This window comes from Mytilus trossulus, unplaced genomic scaffold (genome assembly GCF_036588685.1).
Source record: "Mytilus trossulus isolate FHL-02 unplaced genomic scaffold, PNRI_Mtr1.1.1.hap1 h1tg000024l__unscaffolded, whole genome shotgun sequence".
Taxonomy (NCBI): Eukaryota; Metazoa; Mollusca; class Bivalvia; order Mytilida; family Mytilidae; genus Mytilus; species Mytilus trossulus.
The window spans coordinates 5,867,467-5,889,960 of record NW_026963290.1 but is presented as its reverse complement, the minus strand read 5'-3'; the positions used below and the strand labels follow the sequence as shown (position 1 = coordinate 5,889,960).

Genomic DNA, 22,494 nt, shown 5'->3' with positions numbered 1-22,494 from the left:
ATAGGTAAAAAGCGCAAATGTCCGGTCAATTTAATACAGGTCAATCAAAATTTAAAGCGCAAATGTCCATAGTTTTGAAGCGCAAATATCCTATCGTTTTACCAGAGACATAATAATACATTGTATTATGTCTCTGGTTTTACAGGTAAAAAAGCACAACGACCAAACAACTCTATTATTATTTTTTCGTTTGATCGTTTACACTATAAACAGTACATATTTCAAGAAAAAAATGTGTTCTACCCCAAAGCAACATTTGTATCACGGGCACATTTCGACTAAAAAGCACATAGTAAATATATATATAAGACCCATTCACTTTTAACCTTTAACCATCGCGGAAAGTCCATTTTTATCAATAAACTCCAAATCTGTTTCATATTAAATTCAAATTTATTAAATGTCATCGAATGTGATATGTTATCTGAGACAAACTTGAAGTTAACCATTTAATGTTGCCAAAACAAGACTCTCTGCTCAAGATAACAAATTGTATTATTTTAAGAACATGTTTTTTCTTTGACATGCGTGAACAAACTATAAGGAATTAACCTGAATACTTCTAAAATTATCAACATATTGGTATACTTCATTACTTGGTATCAGGTAGGATTTCTCTTTACATATTTATTTACTAGTTAGTTTATTTACAATGTTATCTATCAATGATACCAGTTATAGGTTAATTTGAAAACAAAATCGAGTTTGTAGCCAAATGGATTTGTGATACCATATTCGGGAGTAAGCATTTAACTTTAAAGGGAGGGGGTATGGTTTTTTGTTTGAGTCAGAATTGTTTATTCGCGCTATAAATCATAAAAATAATAATATTTTTTTATCCAGATTCTCTCCTACCTTATAGTGTTAAATTTTGAACAAAATGATATGATTAGTAGCGTTGAAAAAACTAAATAAAAATATTCGCGTGCGCGAACAAATAAACTTCTGACTCAAACAAAAAACCATAACCTTATACAGATAATTTCAAGTTTTAATCAATTGGAATTAAGATAAGTTAAACATACAAAACAGAAAACTGCATTTAGACAAATATCTCACATCTAAATTTTTAATGTGGCTAATTGTGAAAAGGGAAATTGAATGCATTTTATTTTTCAATATCTATTTCAGACAGAGCACAATTATATTAGATTTCTTACATTCTTTAAATATAAATGTTCAGAGCAATAATTAGATGTTTGTGGAGAATACATTTACATGTACAAATGTACGTGATACGTTCAATTTATTGATGTTTGTGTAGCAAATGGCTATACGCCCGGGTTATGATATGGTTTATAAAGATTTATTGTCTCCTTACCATAGTCATATATATTATAGAGTTGTCTTCTATGCACTCAGACCATATCTTACTCATATAGATATATGCTTTAATAAATAAAATGTAAATCATTTCGAATTTCCCATCAGAAATGACATCAGATTGTTAAAGTAGCCATATTTTACTCATAGAACCGGTAGAGCTCTTGGTGCAAACATACATGTATAGTATATATCAAACGAAACCGAACATAAAAGATAATTTAAGAACAACTAATAGAGAATATATCACGTTTATTTTATAGCATTCGGAAATGTTTAGATTCAGTTTAAATTCTTTAAACCTTTCGTTTCGATAATTGATATAAGGGGTAACCCCGCCGGGTCATAGAGTTGTTATTGTCCGTTTTCTTCCTTCTATAATCCAACATGATATGGGGCTGTAAAACTTTATTTACTTTTCAATAGAGCTTAATCTTGTGTGGTGGAAGTTATCTCGGATTATCAAAACGGAATATTCCCTTGAACAAGTTTTAGATTAATAAAAATATGGCGACAGCGTTTCGTCATCATCCCTGATTCTGGTCCGTACATTTGTTAATTAAGAATCCGAAAGCCTTTAATTCATTATGTCGTCATATTTGACTGGTATTGACTAATATTCTATTTAAAAAAATTAAAGCAATAAGTCTGACATTTGTGGGTTTGAGATATGATAAGAATTTGATGTAAATGATTGGAATATTGTTTACATTTAAGGTGAAGCTCTGTCAGGTTTAGAATTAATAGGTTATATAGATTACATTCTGCCTTCAGTTAAAACCCGGATAAGTAAAAGTGCTGAAAAATGTAAGACCGATCCCGAAGACGTAACTACGTTTTGTATTTAAAAAGCGGTATTTTATCATATTGATTGTTATTAAATTTAAACTTTAGAGAATACAACTATCGCATGTAAGTATATACATGTAGTTAGTCCTGTTAAGTTATCTTATGTGCCATCCGTTTTCTGGTTTATTTTAATTTTCGGAATCAAATACTATTTCATTGCGTGTTTTTCTCTGGCTGTTGATGACGTCGTTACACTAAATCCATTCGATGTTGGATGTATGATAATATTTATGTCCTAGATACATGTTTTTTTGTATAAGTCAGTGTTATTGGATTTGAACTAGCTATCAGTAATTGCGAGTTCTTAAGATTTTTTATTTGGTGCTCCTTTTTTTAACTGGGATGAGGGATCGATCGATATACTATCTGCATTTTTTGTTTGATGTTTTTCTTTGTATATCTTTCAGACGAGTTAACTCCTTTTTCAACTAATTTCATAGTTCGTTCTTTTGTTGCGCTGTTACACCACTGTACCAGGTAAGGTTATAGGAAGGATGAGCGCCCCAAAAACATGTTTAGCTCTGTCTCATTCTTTATGTGCCTGTCCCATGTAAGGATCCTGTAGTTCAGTAGTTGTAGATGGTTCTTGTCTCTCATATTTTTATTTCTTTTTAAATTATGCTTTTAATTGAACTTTAATATTTTTCATGTCGAAGCCTTTTATAGCACACGATACAGTTCGGGTTTTTCTCATTGGAAAATACCGTTAGAATGCCTTTAATTTGAACTTTCGTTGATACAAAACTGTAACTGTCTCTTTGACAATCATACAACATCTCCTCATTTTTGTAAAATTTTCATTATTAAAAACTACAGAAAATAAGAATGGTGATGACTGTATAATTGTATTTTAAATTGTGACAACGATGAAAGTACCGAGTACGTTTGTCTACGTACTGTACCAGTTAAACTGACGTGGGTAATACTATTTTGAAAACCAATTGCACAAAGATGACTGTTATTACACTAACAAAACATTTTTTGAAATTCTCTAACCGAATTACAGAATGATAAACAAGAAATATGCAAATGAAATGAAATTGGGGAAAACGTTGCAGTATAGGGGTAAAAACAAACAAAATCTATTTTATAACCCTGATCGTCTAATCCATGGTTACCAGTAGGGCATTCAAATATGTGGTTGTTCCTTATTAACCAATCGATTACTTCTAAGTCAAGGTTAAATAAATACGGAGAAAAGATAAATTCAATATACATTTGTAAAGTAGACCTTTTATTCGTAAAGCTCAAGCCATGAGATTAGAACATTAAATTTTGTAGATTGGTGAAAAAATTACTACTGACTGAAAAATTACATTTCAATTATTAGTTAATAAATTCTCTTACACCTTATCAAAACAGGTTAAACGATCTTATCCATTTTTGTATACAAATAAGGCCGTTAGTTTTCTCGTTTGAATTGTTTGACATTGTCATGTCAGGGCTTTTATAGCCAGCTATGCGATATGGGCTTAACTCATCGTTGAAGGCCGTACGGTGAAATATAGTTGTTAATTTCTGTGTAATTTTGGTCTCTTGTGGAGAGCTGTTTCATTGGCAATCAAACAACATTTTTTTTTATATTATATTTTACAATTTTGATGAACATGGTCCAGGGGCGTGTCAATATTCAGTCACAGGGGCGTAGAAATATTCGAATCTCTTATGCAGTATCAGAGGTAATAGACATTAAATTTTAGGCCAAATATAAACCTATAGTTGCACCTTCTTCGTTCCGTTGCGATACATTTCTTGTTGCAACATTCATATCAATGTATGTTTTTTATTCTCAATTTACTATAACAAAATATATGTCGTCTTGTCTTCAAGATTTTATTCTAGTAAATATAATTTTTTCATTTGTAAATAATGTTGTTTCACCTGAATAAGCTAAATCCTTGAGAGGTAATAGAGTTCATATAATGACTACTATGTGGACATCTTCAAGTTCCACAAACCTTCCTTTACCTGAAATAGGAAACACCAAGAAACACTGACAACCAAACGCGATAGTATTGACGTTGATCATGTGCACAAAAATGTAGTCTTGAGAAATATCTCGAGAAAACATAGTGCAGATATAAATTAAATCTTAAAAAGACTCCATTAATATATATACTATCAAACACTGTTGTTATTTTTTTACAGGCATGTTTTGAAATAAGTACGAGTTATCTTATATTTTATTACAAAAGTGTAAGTGTTTTAATCATGCAACGCAAAAACGTAAGTGTAATGATCGACAGCATTGTGACATGTTTATCGTTACATGACATCAATGTTCTTGACTGTGATATATTTTCTTAATTCTGCGCATGTCACATCAACCAACATTGTATTAAACATTTAATACATCTTCCATTAAATAAGATCCACGAAGTTTACGTTTGAAACTAACCTTGATGACAGAGTGCTGATTTAATTTCACTGACAATCCTTAAGAGTGCATTTCTCAGATACTGTTGTCCATGGTTCTTAAAATACACAATTTTGGTAACTCAATAGTAAATATCAGTATTGACAATTATGAGTTTTAGTTATTATTTTAAAAGCAGAAATTACTCACAGCGTAATGACAATTGTCTAACAGTGTATCACTACAAAATGTATATATTTACTCGTATCAATAATTATATAATGAAGGAGAAAACACAGACGATGAATTCGATTCGCCTCGAAAGATGTTTTGTAATTTTTTATTATCTCGTTTAAATAAATGAATCATTTTTGCTTACATATGTTCAAAAAAGTTCATAGCATTAAACAAACGAAGAGAAAACAACATGAACTCTGAAAGGAGCGAGCCCTTTTTCAATGCGCTGACGTGGTGAGTGTCTTCTCTTGAAAATGAAACATTCACGAGTTCAGTCGCATTTATATGTAATGATGTAGAATACCACCGATACAATTTTAGCCAAATAATTTTCTAAAGCATGGGAAGATATGTCTCGTAAGATGCAGACACATTTAATCAGCTAAACATTAATAGATGATCTTAACATTTATGTTCCTACATATTACCCTGTTTTCACAGTTTTGCCAAAAAAATATAAAAACTATCTCGATGATAACCATTTGAAATTCTTTTTCATAAACAGTTATAAACTATCAAGTAGAAGACAGCCGGTATATTTGTAAAACAACCTTAAAAAATGCGATTCTTGATCGAATGCCTTTCGTGTTTAAATTGATTTTTACTTTTATTATAAAAACACTGTTAAATATAATATGCTGGCAACGCGAAAAACTATTTCTTTAGTCAGCATCGTGATTGTTCAATTTTTCACTTTTGATACTCTTCAAATTCGTAATTCATTTGATCTTTTAACTTGTGTTATTCTAGCCTCACTGATGTCAAGTTTTGTTGACAAAAATACTCGTCTTGAGTACACGTTTATTTGCCTAGTAGCTTTGATAAGCGTTTATTTGATACATTCACATACCCATGCATATATTGACACTTGTACACTTTACTTTACATTACAGACAATACACTTGTGATCGAGGATATAAATACCGAAACCAAAATGTCTCCTTTATATCTTGATTTTTTCTCCGAAGTTGACACAGATGGACAATTTCAAACTAGAGTATACGATAAAGTTGTGACTTCAACTTCCCTGTTCTTAAATTCCGATACCTCTACAGTCGCATATCATCTGGTAGATGATATTGAGTTTATATATCTAAATTGATGCCTTAAATAAAGACAACAGTAGTAAACCGCTGTTCAAAAGTCATTAACCGATTGAGAGAAAACAAATCCGTGTTACAAACTAAAACTGAGGGAAACACATTAGAAATGAGAGGAAAACAAAAGAACAACAGAAACACTAAAGAGCAAACACAAAAGTACATAAAAACGAACCTTTTTTATGACAACTGCCCGATTCCTGACTTGGTATAGGACTTTTAAAGAAAACAAATGATGGGTTGAACCTGTTTTTATTGCTAAAAAAAACTCCCGCTGTAACTGGTTCATAGCAATATTATACGGTATTTTTCATGCCTTCCACTTCATTATTTTTGGTTGAGTCATGCGAAAGACACACTAAAATCAACTCTACATAAGATATTTGGCTGTATTCGTATTTTATAGATAGGGTGTCTACAAAGGTTTTATATGTCTGTGTCTCAACTCACAACCAAAATGTCTGTAGGCACCTGAGGTCTAATACGTGATTTCCCCGATTTTTTTCTTATTCCCCAATGTGACATTTTGGCCGATTAAGGATTTACACTGCGGGTATAATAGTCACATATCCTACGACGCATCTGGTCTCGCATTTAGAGTTTATCCTCCGTCAGTTTTTGTGTGATGCCTTGAACTGTCTACTCAACCGATTTATAAATTAGTATTGCATATATAAGCTCCTAGTTTTGTTTAACAATGGTATGTTATTACATATATCTTTAAAATGTATTCTTCTCTCAGACCAGTCTAACACTTAAAAAACATTTTCTAAAAGATTTTTTATTTACCCTTTGCGACCTCCTGTGTCTTTTAATTTAGAAATTGAATTAACATCATATATACACTTCCTGGTTATGATGTTTAAATTGTCAGTCTGCTAAGAATGTAAGACGTTATCATATCTTTTTTAATTTCCCTATCCTTGCTCTTTCCTGTTAATATGTTATATTAACAAGAGTTTGTGCACTGTAGTACAGTTTTAGGGGGCTAAGTAACAATAAAGATGCAATGCTTCCTTAGTGAATTTGTCTAATTTTAAGGTTAATGTGAAAGATTATCAAAACAAACTGCTTCAATTTATAAACGGAAGGCTAAATCTTTTGGCGTGATCAATTCATAGATATGCCATATCAATATTCAAAACCCTTCAATAGGGCAACTAGTATTTCTCTTGATATATTTTTAGTTTGTTGTAAAGATTATGTAATAATTTTGAATCAATATTGAATAAAATTAAAGGTATTATCTAGTGGCAGTTTCGAGTGTTAAATTGTATCCTAGCCGATTGTATTTAGATTTATTGTATGGTAGCTATGCATTGATATAAGTGAACCTTGAATGTGTCTCTCGAATAGCATTTGTCAATTCTACCGAGATAAACGTTTCAGACCTCACAAATACATAAATCATATTGGACTATAGAAACGAAAAGACTAGAATAGAGAATCTACATTTGCCGATAAATTGAATTCGTACTAGAGATGTGCAACTGTACAATCAGGTCCTCTTGAATGTCCCTTCGATATAATTTACTTCTCTTTTAGGAGCAGCCAGAATTATCTGTCATAGAAATGTATTATAATTAGATTAAAACTGGTTATAATTAATTCTGTACTAAGTCTTGATAAGATCTGTTCGGATCGGTTCTTGTGTAAAACTGTTCTTAACTGTTTTACGGTGATATGGTTTCAGTAAGAAACTGTTAGATACTACTCTGAAGGCTTCAGGAAGCAACATTTACTACAGCGTTGATGAGATAACCACAATAGTTCTGAAATGAAGCCAATTAAAACTTAAAAGATCAAAAATTCCGTATAAACTATTTTTAGACAATTTGAAACCAATTGTAGCTTTGATATATGAATTAGGAATAGGCTAAAGTAATTGTTATCTAAAAGCAACACATATTACCGAACTACTGTATATAAATTCAATTGAAATTTCATTAATGCAGCTCATCACATAAATGAATAAAACACGGTTTACGTTCAAATTCAGAGTTTTTCCTCAGTCTCAGGTCTTTTATATCAACAATTTCTACCTCAGTACATCTGTTTATTCTGTATTTATTGTTGTTTACCTTTGAGTAACGGTTTTGTGTTTTCTTTACAGTTGTATTGATAGCAGACACATACAACTACATCTATATTTACAAAATCAAATATCCATACAGGTACAATAGAAATGGGTAAAACCTAATCGTCATTTAACCCCTGACAACAAGAACCGGAAAGATAAACAGGTCAATTTAAGCAATTAACAAAAAGACAATTTTCAGATGTCTGCTTTTTGTGTATACAAGAAATGAAATATTGTTGGTGGCCTCCGTGTGCATTAAAGATAGAGCTTTGTTATATAGCGCTTAATATTTTGTTTTTATGTCATATGATGTCATAAAATGCAAAATCACAAAAATACTGAACTACGGGGAAAATACAATCGAAAAGTCCCTAATCACATTGCAAAATCAAATGACAGAATATATAAAAAAACGAATGGACACTAACTGTCATATTCCTGACTTGGTACAGGCGTATTATTAAATCTTCAGTTTTCAATATATGGGGAATATTATTAACCATGTATCATACTAAATGCATATCTAGACAGTGTGAAGTTGAAATCATCCCTTCGTAAATTTTACGGACGCCATCACGAGTTGGTTGACCGTTATGGAATAACCGTTTCACAAATGATATCGGATATATTCCTTACGTCGTAACTACAATCCCCTTCCCTTTCATGAATTTGACCTACCGAATTAGACTATTTACCGGATTTGTAATCACATAAGCAACACGACGGGTGCCGCATGTGGAGCAGGATCTGCTTACCCTTCCGGAGCACCTGAGATCACCCCTAGTTTTTGGTGGGGTTCGTGTTGTTTATTCTTTAGTTTTCTATGTTGTGTCATGTGTACTATTGTTTTTCTGTTTGTCTTTTTCATTTTTAGCCATGGCGTTGTCAGTTTGTTTTAGATTTACGAGTTTGACTGTCCCTTTGGTGTCTTTCGTCCCTCTTTTAGTCAACTGAAATCAATATTTAATATTTATATCAATGATAATATCACAGACGGACCCTTCACATATGGAATGAAACTGATAGGATATGTAATAAGAACTTTAAAAGTGAAGTTATTTGATCTTATGTTATATACATCAACGTATTTAACATATGATGACAACATTTCACAGGTGGTATATTTCAATATCGATATGTTATAAGTCCATTCCTCACTTCATAGATATTCAATGAGTAAATGAATTAGAAAATGACCATTATAGATCAAATCATTTCTAAAAAATAAATGCGTGGATTGTTTGATTTTCAATGAAAATTAGTATACTTGAAAGATATCATCAAGATCTTAAAAGTAATTTCAACATGAAATCAAGTATAAGAGCACTTTGAATTTGTATATTAGGTGAATTAATCCAAACATTATGATGATGAAATCATATCAGATAATAGATCGAGTCTATGTACTAACAGAAATATTTTGAATGATAACTTTCAGACATATCGTTTTCTATAATACATTTTTAAACATACAGAATTGAATATAAGATTCTGCAATAAAAAAAATAAAAGTCCAAGTTTCATTTACTATAAAGGAGTGATGAAACGCTAACTTTAAGCTAGGAGAGGTGTCGTGTCAAAAGTCGTGTCGAAAAGACTATTTTAGCTTTTATGGCAAATAAAACATAGAATATCATTTAATTATTTTTCCACAATTATATTTATTGTAATACAAATATCACTTCACTTTTATTGATCTTTGTAGGCCGGATTTAGTCAGGATTCATGATTGACACTTGATGTCTCATCCAAATTTATCCTCAATGACGCGTTGACTCAATGTAAAATACAGAGTTGTTTGCCTATTTGCAATGGCGAAAGATAAGAAAATGAAAATGTTAAGATCACATATGGCCATTAGAAAAATAACAAGACTGCACATTTTTACATACTATAGGTTAAAAAAAATAGAACTTGAACAAACTGTGGGGTACATTTAACATCTAGAAATCAGATGTTTTTTTTGTTCTTGTTTGGACTTTATTTTCAGAACACCTTGTACAAAACATGGTGATTTTGAGGTGTATAACTGCGCAGAATTAATTTTACAACACATAAGGACAAAAGACGGAAACTATATAAAATCTGATATGATAGGCAAAGCGATCACTTTAAATGTTATGGTCTAGATAATCTGTGAAAAAAATTGAAAGAGAAAAATTCTTATATGATTTGCATATAAGGGAATACGTTGATATGATTAGTCGAGGGGACTTCCGGTAGTTGCTTTCGACGTTGTTTATTTATCAATGGACGACGTTGTCCGATAATGACACAATCCAGCTCGACGTTAAAAAAAATATTTTCACCTCGCGTTCATCATTCAATTAAATAATAAACACAAAACATTTATTTGCCTCGAATGATAGTAAGAATGTTTTATTTATTATCAGATAGAAAAAACAGGTATTTGATTGTTTCATGGGCGGGATAACTGGTTACTTAAGTGTACACCTTTCATCTTCACGTGTATTTAAACATAAATGTACACAGTAAGATTAAAATTTACATTCGTCTACATATAAGTACATATTTCAAAAACGTAAGCATTGTTAGTATAACAGTAAACAAAAACAAAATGTTACTAAAATTACAAAAATAATACCATCCATACAAATTATTCTCTTACACATGGCTTACACACTTCAATCAATATGACGACAGAAGAGTCAAACCATTGAAGTGTCTTATCACGTTTTGAAAGTAAAAAAGAGGTAAATTAAATTTCATATCTTGATTTCAAAGAATATCTGAAATTTGCAGTATCATTTGAAAATGTGGACACAAGCAAAATGTTGGAGCTAACACAAATTGAAGGAACACGTGTCTTTACTTGAAATTAAACTCTTCAAGAATTTACAGTTACACATAATTAAAAAAAACTAATCTTGAAGTTTGATGCTGATTTACCGATGTTCAAATCCCGCAAATTTATTAGTACTTGATTACAAAGGGACAAATCAATGTAACAAGCAAAACATGTGGCGATCACACAATCTAAAAAATGGGAGATACCGGTTGCGCCGACAAGGTACCCGTCTCTTGCTATGCATGCATCAGCCGCCATACATATTCACTCATGAACCGCTCATTACCCTTTCGGGGCACCTGAGATCACCTTTAGTTTTTGGTGGAGTTCGTGTTACTTATTCTTTAGTTTTCTATGTTGTGTCTTTTGTTTATCTGTTGTTGTTTTTTTCATTCTTAGCCATGGCATTGTCAGTTTATTTTCGATTTATCAGTTTGTCTGTCCTTCTGGTATCTTTCGTCCCCCTTTTAAAGTTTTTCAAATGTTATTATAGTGTTACTGAAGACAAAATTGAGGTCAAGTTCGATATTGACGATTTTCACTTCACCGTTTTAAAGTTATGGTTCTTCAAAGATTGAGAAATGGTCTTTTAAGTCGTGTCGGTGCTTTAACTCCTGAACCGTTTAACCATATATTTTTTAAAATTTTAATTTCTTGTTACTGAAGAAAAATGGAGTTCAATAAATTCAGTACTGACTATTTGTAATTTAACCATTTAGAGTCATGGTTTTTTAAAGTTGAAAAAATGTCTTGAAAGTCGTGTAAGTGCTTTAACTTTGAATCTTTTCGACAAAAGCTTTACAAATTTTAATAAGCTGTTACTGATGACAAAATTTAGGTCAAGGTCAAACTCGTTCAAGGTTATCGTTCAGGGGTTATGGTCTTTGTGATATTGAGAATGTCACGACACAAATAAATAAATAAAATCATGTTTCCTGTCGCTCTGACAGCCTCTTGTTGGATTTTTATCCAGAGCATTCTTCCATAAAAAGAGCTTTAATGCTATTAGGGCTAACGGATAATTGCAAATGCCGGTATGATGATGAGACAGTTCTATTTATGACATGGTTGACACTTATTTATAAGATACGAATGTATTATATTTCATTAGTGCTTATCAGTTTTTAACATAGTATTTGGATATTCATTTACTGTACAATACAAACAGTTCTAAGCAGCTATTTGAGAAAATAAAATTTAAACCTGTCGAATTAACAGTATAAAATTATCTAAGAAAGCTTAGAGAATTCCTTTGGTTTTTATTTTGTTTTTTTGTAACTTAGATGCATGTCTCTTCAAATAGTATGCGATGCGTGCGGAACAGTTAATAATAAGTTGTTTTCATATATGAATAGATACGTTTAATTTATAAGGGACATATTTTAGACTCCATTTATGATCATCTATAGAGATGAGATTAAAAATGTATATTGAAATATTTTTCACTACAAACGATAACGTAACGCATCTTCAGAACTTATATAATATGTACAGTTCAGTGCTTACATTAAAAGAAACCAAGGTGAGGTGTTTTAAATGACGTTTTACCTCCATAAGCCTAATGATGTCATGGCGGGGCACACATTTGAAAATGGCATCCTTGTGGTGGTTCTTCACGAAATGAGATTGTAAAACAAAAGAGCGTGTATTTACGCTTCAAAACTTATGCAGAAAAGGCTGCATTAATTGATACAATGTAGTCGATCTTTCAAATTAACATCGGAATAGTAGTGTAAAATGTAGAATAATTCAAAATTTTGATATAACTGCAATTTCATAAACAATTATGAAGTTAATCTTTATCCTTCTTTTTACGTTTGGCCAAGTTGATAAACGTATCATCAGCGTCGGCATACTCTTAAAATGGTTCCTGTTGATTTAATTGAAGACTCGATGTCTTTTATGTTTGATATAATCAAAACTGTTCATTGATTAAGCGGATGTTGACTTATAATTGTGTTTATTTCATATCGGTTAAGAATAATCTTATCTCATTGGATGAAAAGAGGCCACATGCCATTCTTCATTCTTCAGTAATAAGTTCCATCGGTCATTAACAGTACAAAAAGGCCCGGTCGTTAACATACTTTTACATGATAATGACCGGTAGGGCGTGGTTGGTTTGTTTGAGTGACGTTCTGTACTAAAACGCAGTTTGCAATTCAAACGTGTTTGAGTTTACAGTTAGGAAAATGGAAGATACGTCTGCTAGTGAAACCAACTCTTATCATGGACCGTTTTTCTACTGATGCAATTATAGTACACTTTGTTTTGCATTTCAAATATTGAAGTGACTTATATAGTCATCTAAAACTTTGACCAGTCTTCACTCTTTTCGTAAGAAATCGTACATTATCTTGATGTTACTTTAAACAATTTGAATTTATGAATTCTTTTTAAAACATGGTTTCTCAATGGAATAAACATTATAGTTATTGAAAAACTGGTCATTATCGTGATATATGGATAGCCCGTAGGACGGTGGTATTGACTGCGACAGTGATAATGACCTCGCCTTTTGCTCAGACATTATCACTGTCTCAGTCAATACCATTGTCCTGTGTGCAGTCCATACATCACGATAATGACCAGTTTTTCAATAACTATTATGTAAATACCATTTTGAACGCTGGTTGATAGTTATCTCATTTGCAATCATATCTTATCTACTTATTTTTTTACATCAACGTTATATATCCGAAATTAACGCTTTCAATGTATGCAATTCAAAATGGAGAAATCAATTTAGATCAAATAAATAGCTCACAAATACTTACTGTTCCTAAGTGCATGTTATATGTATACACTTATTAATTTGACGCATAGACACTTAACGATTTAGATTTTGTAAACTCAAGTTCAAAAGTAATATACAAATAATTTCACGATATATTAAATTTTCAATTTATAAGGTGATGCGATAAACAACATGTTTATGACTTTTGAACATTGGTATTCTACTGTTGCCTTTATTCATAGATTAAATTAAATCCACAGAAAAGCTAATAACCAACAAAAGAGTGGGAAAATAAATATTGATTTCAAGGTATATTAGTTGTATAAATGCATCTGCTAATAAATATATGTTCATATTGACATATGAAATCTGTACGATTATCCTTCGTCAGGAACACTTAAAGCCTAATATTAGGTGCAGAGGACAATGATAACTGTTGAAAGGTACAGTTTTTATTTTAGAAATTATTGATGTTTTAAAGCGTGAGTGTGTTTAAATTTTTTTTAAATTATCTTTCTTTTCTTGTATATATTTTATCTTATCGTTTATATGTATTTGAATTTTTTCAGCAGTTACTATTTCCGAGTAGTAAAATGTTTGCAGTTAAAAACATTATCGATAATAATAGTGTTATTGTCATGAAGACATGCTTTAAAAAATGAATATGTCATTTTTTAAGTTTCAAAGTCATTGTACGGATTTTAAAGTTTCAAATACTCTTATTGAAAAAGACTAAAACAAGAATTTTCAATTTTACATGAAATTAATAGACGTGTGAATAACCCCCAAACGGTCATATTTAAGTATTCGAATAAATCCTATTAAACTTCAAGTGTTGAAAAGTGTAAGCATGTATAAACATTTTCCGGATTTGTATCAACTGTATTTGTAAGAATAATACTAGTGAATAGCCATAAAGGTTATCAATCAGTCATGTCATTAACCATTGTTTATAAAAATGAAGTACATGATAAGCTTTTTTATATTGATTATCACATTTGTAATCTATTTCCTGTATATATGTATGCTCACATAATTTATACGTTTTTGTACAGTTGAACTTCCTTCTATTAGTTTAAAAGAATATCAATTTAAAATTTGCCTATTGAGATTTTAAATTGATATTAAGATGAGGACGTAAATGATAGACGTATGATAATTGTTTTTTAGGGACTTGCTTTAGATAAGTGGGCAATGATTCTGTTTCCGGAAGTTAATTATGTTTAGAACTGGATAACTTTTCAAAAAGCAGGTATTTATATATAACGATTAGTAAAATATGTGAAATCAATATAGCTTAACTCGGTGATCTGTCAACCAGTTGTTTCCCTTAATTGTTGTACAAATTCAGAATTTTTATTTTCTCAGTTTAATTGTTTTTACACTTTGTCATAGGGGTATTTCATAGCGGTGATGAAATCATAAAACTTAGAAAAGGGCATGCTCCTTTTTGTTTATAGTTTTTATTTTAAAGCTAAGTGAAACTATTATTTTGCAATTATTAAAATTGAGAATGGAAATGGGGAATGTGTAAAAGAGACAACAACCCGACTAAATAGCAGAAAACAGCTGAATGCCAACAATGGTTATACAACAAAGCGTTGAAATCCCGCAATTCGGAGGTGAGCGTCAGCTGGCCCCTGCATTAGTTTAATGTGCAAAACTCTGGTCAGCATGCATGTTTCAGTAAACACGTAAACTAAGTGGTTGGTTGCTTTTTGTTAACTAATAAAACATCGTTTGTAGTAGATGCAACAAAGGAAAATTGTATGCACATAAATAAAGGCAACAGTTGTATTTCATTTTTCGAAAATCACAAATCCGGGCTTAAAACTAAAATCGAGGGAACACTTCAACTATAAGACGAAAACAATAGAACGTCAGAAACCCTTAAAGTTCAACAAAAACGAACGCCGACGCAAAAAACAAAGAAACGAACAATTTGATAACAACTGCAATATTCCTGACTTAGTACAGGTATTTTAATTTGGCTATGTTAACACAAATGTACCATTGCTAAACTGACATCACTACGTAACAAAAATACAGCACTAACAAACACACAAGTAAAAAAAAACAGACAAATAAATAGATGTGTTATTTCTTCCTGATACACGTAATAAAAAAATTCAGGAAGATCTTCAGTGTAACGCTTATGAACATGACATACTTCTCTGCCTTTATAAGCTATTTCCTCAGTTCATACTTAGCACATAATTAAAACTTCTCAACCAATTACATTGCTTAAATCTGCCTTTCAAGTGTCATATTACATACGTCGTCTGTGTAGTGAGCAACTATGTGTTAATGACCAAAATATTATAAGATTTAATTTTATATTGTAATAGATAAAAAGATAAAGATATCATAGTTCTTCTATTGATTGATTAACCGATATTTGACATTAGAAGTAACATAAAATATAAAAAAAATACATACACAAATAGGTTTATTTTATTATAATAGCACTAAACCAAGAACTTAAATATATCATACCAATCCCAATGATGAAGATAAATAACCGAAGGGCACAATTTCGTTCGTATGTAATATTATTTTTTTTGTGATATTTTGCTTTTAAAAATTGATTTTGAGAGAATACCAATGAAGCGAGTAGGCTTACAGGTTCTACCTTTGTCCTATTGGTGTAAATCTGTGACCATTTGTTTTAAGTTTTGAGATATATAAGTTAGATATACAAATTTTCGAAAATGTTTTTGTTATTCGTTTTCATTGTTCATTATCTTCAAACATAAAATGTGAATATCGAAAGAGTTTTCATTTTTCAATATCATGAAACTAAAAAGAAAGTGGTAAAATCACAAAAAAGATAAAACTATTAGTTGGATTGAAAGGGACGAAAGATACCTAAGGGACAGTCAAACTCATAAATCTGAAATGAACTGACAACGCCATGGCTAAAAATGAAAAAGACAAACAGACAAACAATAGTACACATGACACAACAAGAATAAACAACACGAACCCTACCAAAAAGTATGGGTGATCTCAGGTGCTCCGAAAGGGTAAGCAGATCCTGCTCAACATGTGGCACCCGTCGTGTTGCTCATCGATTAAACTGCTATAAATAATGGCAACAGTAGTATACCGCTGTTCAAAATATAATCAGTTAAAGTATTCTTGTTCCTGAAAGAACAGTTGTTTCATATAGTTGCCGAACATGATGTATGTCCAGTCATTACGGTTTATGGTCACACTATTTCCTATTATTTATCATATTCAACATAGATAACAAAAAAAATATATTATACTTTTAGCTTTTAAGGTTTGTAATCTTAGATGATAAGAGTTGATGGACAATGTCCATTTACCGATATTAGACCATTTTACGGGACGATAATATATTAATTGCCAACAAAAATGAGCATTAGAAAATAAACTTACTTGATTAACGTGGGAATGGTTGTGATACAGCAGTTATAACTGTGTAATGAAATTGAGAATGGAAATGTGGAATGTGTCAAAGAGACACCAACCCGACAAAAATGTATACAACATCCGAAGTTTATCAATGGGTCTTCAACACACCAAACGAATCCCCAACCGGGAGAGGACTTCATCTTGTATCTACTCCAAAATTTGAACTTGTGAAAATGGACGTCATACTCAAAATCAATAAACATAGAAATGAACTAAAAAAAACTAACAAAAACCAGAGGCTTCTCACTTGGGACAGACGTAAAAATGCGGCGGGGTTGAACATAATTTGTGAGATCTAAACCTTCCCGCTTTACCCAAATGTTGAAAAAACAAACACATAGCAATACGCACAGTAAATTCAGTGAAAAAAAGTCCGAGTCCGATGTCAGAATAAGTTAACAAAATAAACAAAGCAAAATGATGATAATACATAAATCAACAAAGGGCTACTTGTTGTAACTTTCATGCAAGATCTATAGTTCACACCTCAATAAAATACTGACTTAAAGATTCTGTCTTCCTCATATGAAATCAAGCACAAACCCTCCTGTTGGGGGTTTAATGTCATACCATCAAAACATATATGAACAGAACATAAACGTATCATGCCAACAACTAGTTTTAGAATAAATGTATTTATTTCTGATGCAAAGTCACTCTGACTGACTCAATATTTATACAAACATATGCCTTAATAAATGATAATAAAAACCAACAGAAAGCTACAATATTTCTAAACCTATTGGTGATATTGTTTGAATCAAACTTTTTTATATCTTTCCAGTCAAAACTTTACCAACAATCTCCATCATTATGACATATTTGTTGTAATAGCTATTAAACTATATCAATCTTCTCATAAAATCTGCATAATTACAAGTTGTATTCGATGACGAATTTTAATTATTAAATGCACAAATATATAAAATATTAACGCGTAGTAATCTCCAACACCGTGTTCGGATACAAATACAAAATTGAATTTACTACAATACAAACAGTTAATTGCTCTCTTTCAGAAAATGAAATTTAAATTTGTTGTAATAGAATTATAATAAAATTTGTCAAAAAATACTTTTTTTAAAAGATTTTTAAAAAATTGTTGTTTTTCTTTTTAAATGCATGTCATTACATCACATACCATTCGAAGCGTAACATTTTAAAAATAGAGTTTGTAAACTAAAATAGGATATGGTATTTATAATGTCAATGCCTACCATTACAAGTTTATTATGATTTATTTAAGGTTCCATTGATGAAATTCTAAAGAGCAGAGATCTTGAATTTTGATTTGTTTTAATATGTAGAGTTAAATATTTTCACTTAAAACGATAACATAGTTGTCAACAAAAAGGGAACCAAGGTAAAAAAAAAAGGGACGAAAGGTACCAAAGGGACAGTCAAACTCATAAATCTTAAATAAACTGACAACACCATGGCTAAAAATGAAAAGACAAACAGGTGCTCCGGAAGGGTAAGCAGATCCTGCCCCACATGTGGCACCCGTCGTGTTGCTTATGTGATAAACAATCGGTTAAATAGTCCAATTCGGTAGGTCACATACATGAAAGGAAAGGGGATTGTAGTTACGACTTAGGGAATATATCCGATATCATTTGAGAAACGGTTATTCCATACAGGTCAACCAACTCGCTAATTATTGATTTACTTTAGTTTACATATCATTTTAATTGGTCTCAACGTATTATGTAAGAGGAGGACATTTATAGAAATGTTCATTGATTTTTTTTTATTGGGAGGAATGTTGGGTCGCTCCTGCATTTATGATTGATTTATAAAATTATCCATGGTTACCCACTATTTTCATAATTCTTGATTCGCAATTGAACGTAAAATAGTGATATATTTTTTATTTACTATGCAGACATCTAATACGAACTCTGATGAATTGTTATGGTACATACTGTGACTGGTATTTTCTGTTTAGTGATTTGTGAAAAAAAAAAGCTATGTAAAATAGCATACATTAACATGTTATACTTTCCTTTGTAAAAATAGTCGCAACCAAGGGTTCCGTATATGCTTAATTCCCTCTTGTAAAAAGAAGGTAAAATACATCAATAGTTAAAATTCATTATAGACATCTATGAATATGACCTCTTACATGAAGTGGGATATCCCTTGATAAATTCGCTTTGAACTTTCCTTTTAATCAAAGTAACACAATAATCTGTTGACTCTAAAGCGATATATATGGGGTCAGTAAATTTCGTTGAGGGTGAGACCTTTCGAAATCAACTGACCTCATTTTTATATCATATTATGTCACTTTAACACCTTGTAGATAATTTATCCTACCGACTATCTTAACATGTGGCATTAAAACGAGTAGCCTTTGAAATTGATCAAGTCTTCAATATAAAGGACATACTTTCATTGGTCTATATAACACAAGTGCCAATTATAGAATATGTTAACTCTGAATATGTTTTCTGAATATATTTCAATCGTTATTCACCTATTTCTTCGTTTGTTTTCCGAGTGATACGTTTTAGATTTTTCCTCAGCGTCGTGTTTTTGTTTTACTAAATGGACGTAACACTACTAATTACACCTTATATTGAAATAAACCACGGTTACTGACCCCACTTAATATACAGGGTTTACATGCGATCGCTTTTAAGCAGTAAAATTAATGTAAAGGAAACTATCATTATACATGGGATGCAAATTTTGACAACAAATGTATGTTCAATGAAACTGTAGGTTAAAGTACATCAAAATTATCCGAATTTTAAAAATTACTCATGCTAGTTTGAGGGCAATTGGAACGGCAAATTCCAATGACACAAAATCCGTATGTTCAACCCAATTACAAAGTACTAATTATTTAGTTCGTGTTACCTATATCGACTCAATAGTAGAAACAATGATAGAGTAATTTTGATCCTAATTAGTAATTATGCTCAATATAATTCTAGAAGTCTGAACATTAAATTATTAAGGAATTTTCATAATTTTAGTGTGGTGCATTCAGTACTGTCAATATATTCGCAACGGGCAATCAATATTTTTATGTCTATGTTCAGGCGGCTCAGTATTTGTTTTGGACCTGTAAAATTCAACATCATACAAAATTGTAAGAAAACAAAAGTATTGAACAGTATTAAATCGACCGCAAATTATTAATCTTAACAGTAATGTGTTTAACAAAAGGACTAAACATGACTGAATAATTTATCGTTTTGGGCATTTCATATGTTGTGCAGATTAAATTAACCGTTTTAGATCAAATTCTGTATTTATGGTTGAGAAATTAACGCTATCTATGCTGATGTATAAGTTGCGTGTGTCAACAATAAAATGTTTCTTCGTTGATTATAGAGGCTAACTTTTTGAAAACAAACTTTTGGAGAGCTGATAAACCGGAAAAAATAGTTGTCTACACCGATCACGAAATAAGAGCTTTACAGGACGAGACAAATGATGTCCGCAATTTTCAAAACGGAATACATTCAATGACATATTTTTCTTTTTGTCTTACAAGTAAAAATGTACAATTTAACGGCAGGGCTTGCATTTTTAAAGGTAAATCGAAACACTTGTATAAAACCACCTCAAATATTTATTTTTAGGTAATCTGATGTTTTGGTCTCATGTACTTAGGTGTTACACGCATGCTCTCTTTTCAAAGTCTTAGTTTAATCTTACTCGTTGTTGATGAGCAGTAAAAAATTGGAACCCCTAAGCACATCACTTAAATTTGTTTGATAATTAATTTTCATATTTTATATTGTAGGGTAGTAAATGTCGATTTCTATTTCAGGTTAAAATCGAAATACGTCATTTGTTCATAAAATCTACTCGAAGTATATGTTGAGGAAACGTTACACGTCATTATAGAAGAATGAAAGAAAGGGGTCGAATGGAAAAAATCTTGAGCTACATAGTACCTCGGCGTCGCTTGGCCATTCCAGTACTCTTGTTGATTGGAACAGCAGTATTAATTTTAGCAAGAACTGCAGGCGACATGCCTAGAAATACAAGAAGTGTTCCGGAGTTTGAAGAATACACTTATGAGAGTCTCCTTAGTACATTCCACAACGTTACACAAATTAATCCTCACGAATACAACTATTTACATTCTCCAATAAAAATATGTAAAGCAAATGGTAATTCAGAAGATCCAGAACTTTTGATTTTAGTTAAGTCTGATGTAACGCATTTTAGTTATCGAATGGGCATACGATCAACCTGGGGAAACTTTTCCATTAATTCATTAAAGCTCGTATTTTTATTAGGATACTCTTCAACGATAGAAGATTTAGTTAGAAGAGAAAATGACAAATACCATGACTTAGTACAGGAAAACTTTATCGACGCCTATAGAAATAACACCCTTAAAACAATTATGGCATTTAATTGGGCTGTACGGACATGTCCGGGAACAAAATATGTACTATTTGTCGATGATGACTATTTCGTTAATGTAAATTCAGTTACAGAATTTCTTAAAGTCAATGCCACATTAGAAAATGATTTGTTCGTAGGCTTTAAGGTTGAAAATGCAAGAGTTTTCCGATATGTTGAATCACAATGGTATATGACAAAACCTGAATATCCCTTCCTTCATTATCCACCATATATTAGTGGCGGTGCAATGCTATTATCGATGAAAACAGCTATGATTATACAGAACTCATTAGCATACGTAAGATATTTGTACGTGGACGATGTTTACATTGGTATAGTTGTTTATTTACTCAATATCAATCTCTCTCATAGTGACCGTTTTGCATTGACCTTCGCCAGTGATAACCTTGACAGCTGTCTTGCGGCTCATAATTATGGATCGCCTGATAATTTGATTCAAGAATGGAGAATCTTTCTCAGGAGGCATTATGATTATACTGTACATATATATTCACAACAGATGAAGGATATTTTATACATGAATGATAGAGTACAGCATTCTGTTTGATATTTTCAGCAATTTTAGTTTCATAACAATGATTGATATTTAAAAACAGTTTTATTCATATGACCGCATTTTTAAGGATGATTTCTCTTAAAAAAAATTTACAAAACACTTTTATAAATTAATGCTTTTTAAATAACGAAACTAAACAAAAAACTGAAAAATAAAAGCCGCCTGTGTTCTTTTTTTTTTTGGGAGGGGGGGGGGGAGAAAAATCAACTTAAAGTTTGGCGGGAAAATATATTCTTTAGATTTATCATACTTTTAACATTATCACCTGTTTTCTTTAAAAATCATTGACAAAATAACGAGAATTTTATAAGATTTTTAGATTGCTTTTTTTAAAACTCTTTGTAAATTAATCATGAACAGAAAATGAGGTGGTAGTAGGCATATTTTTTATTACGGCTTTACATGGTATAACACAAAAGAATTTTCAAAATCTTACAAAAGAAAGAATGTAAGAGTAGTAAATATCTTTAATGGGAATGGTAAGATAGGAGTAATTATCAGCCCACATGTCAAAATATCTTGCAGTGAAATATATTTTTAGGATAGCCAATTAACACATATCAAGTTGAGGCTTTTTCAGCTTTTCTCTGCAATTTTTTTCTGAGTTCAAA

The 22,494-nt window shown here is 31.2% G+C and overlaps 1 protein-coding gene across 2 annotated transcripts; it reads left to right on the top strand.

The window, feature by feature from the left end:
* The first annotated feature begins 440 nt into the window (after nucleotides 1-440).
* Nucleotides 441-22,040, top strand: LOC134698967 (beta-1,3-galactosyltransferase brn-like). Of its 2 annotated transcripts, XM_063560651.1 has the most exons (3): nucleotides 441-606; nucleotides 14,662-14,743; nucleotides 20,720-22,040. In XM_063560651.1, the coding sequence occupies exon 3, from the start codon at nucleotides 20,801-20,803 to the stop codon at nucleotides 21,872-21,874; it is 1,074 nt and encodes a 357-aa protein (XP_063416721.1). In that variant the 5' UTR covers nucleotides 441-606; nucleotides 14,662-14,743; nucleotides 20,720-20,800; the 3' UTR covers nucleotides 21,875-22,040. The 2 variants fall into 2 exon arrangements, with proteins under 2 accessions (XP_063416721.1, XP_063416722.1); XM_063560652.1 differs by lacking the exon at nucleotides 441-606 and having other exon boundaries at nucleotides 14,552-14,743.
* The last annotated feature ends 454 nt before the right edge of the window (nucleotides 22,041-22,494 follow it).

What these genes read in the sequence shown, in the direction of transcription:
- LOC134698967 (XM_063560651.1), top strand. Translation starts at nt 20,801, where the DNA reads ATGAAAGAAAGGGGTCGAATGGAAAAAATCTTGAGCTACATAGTACCT.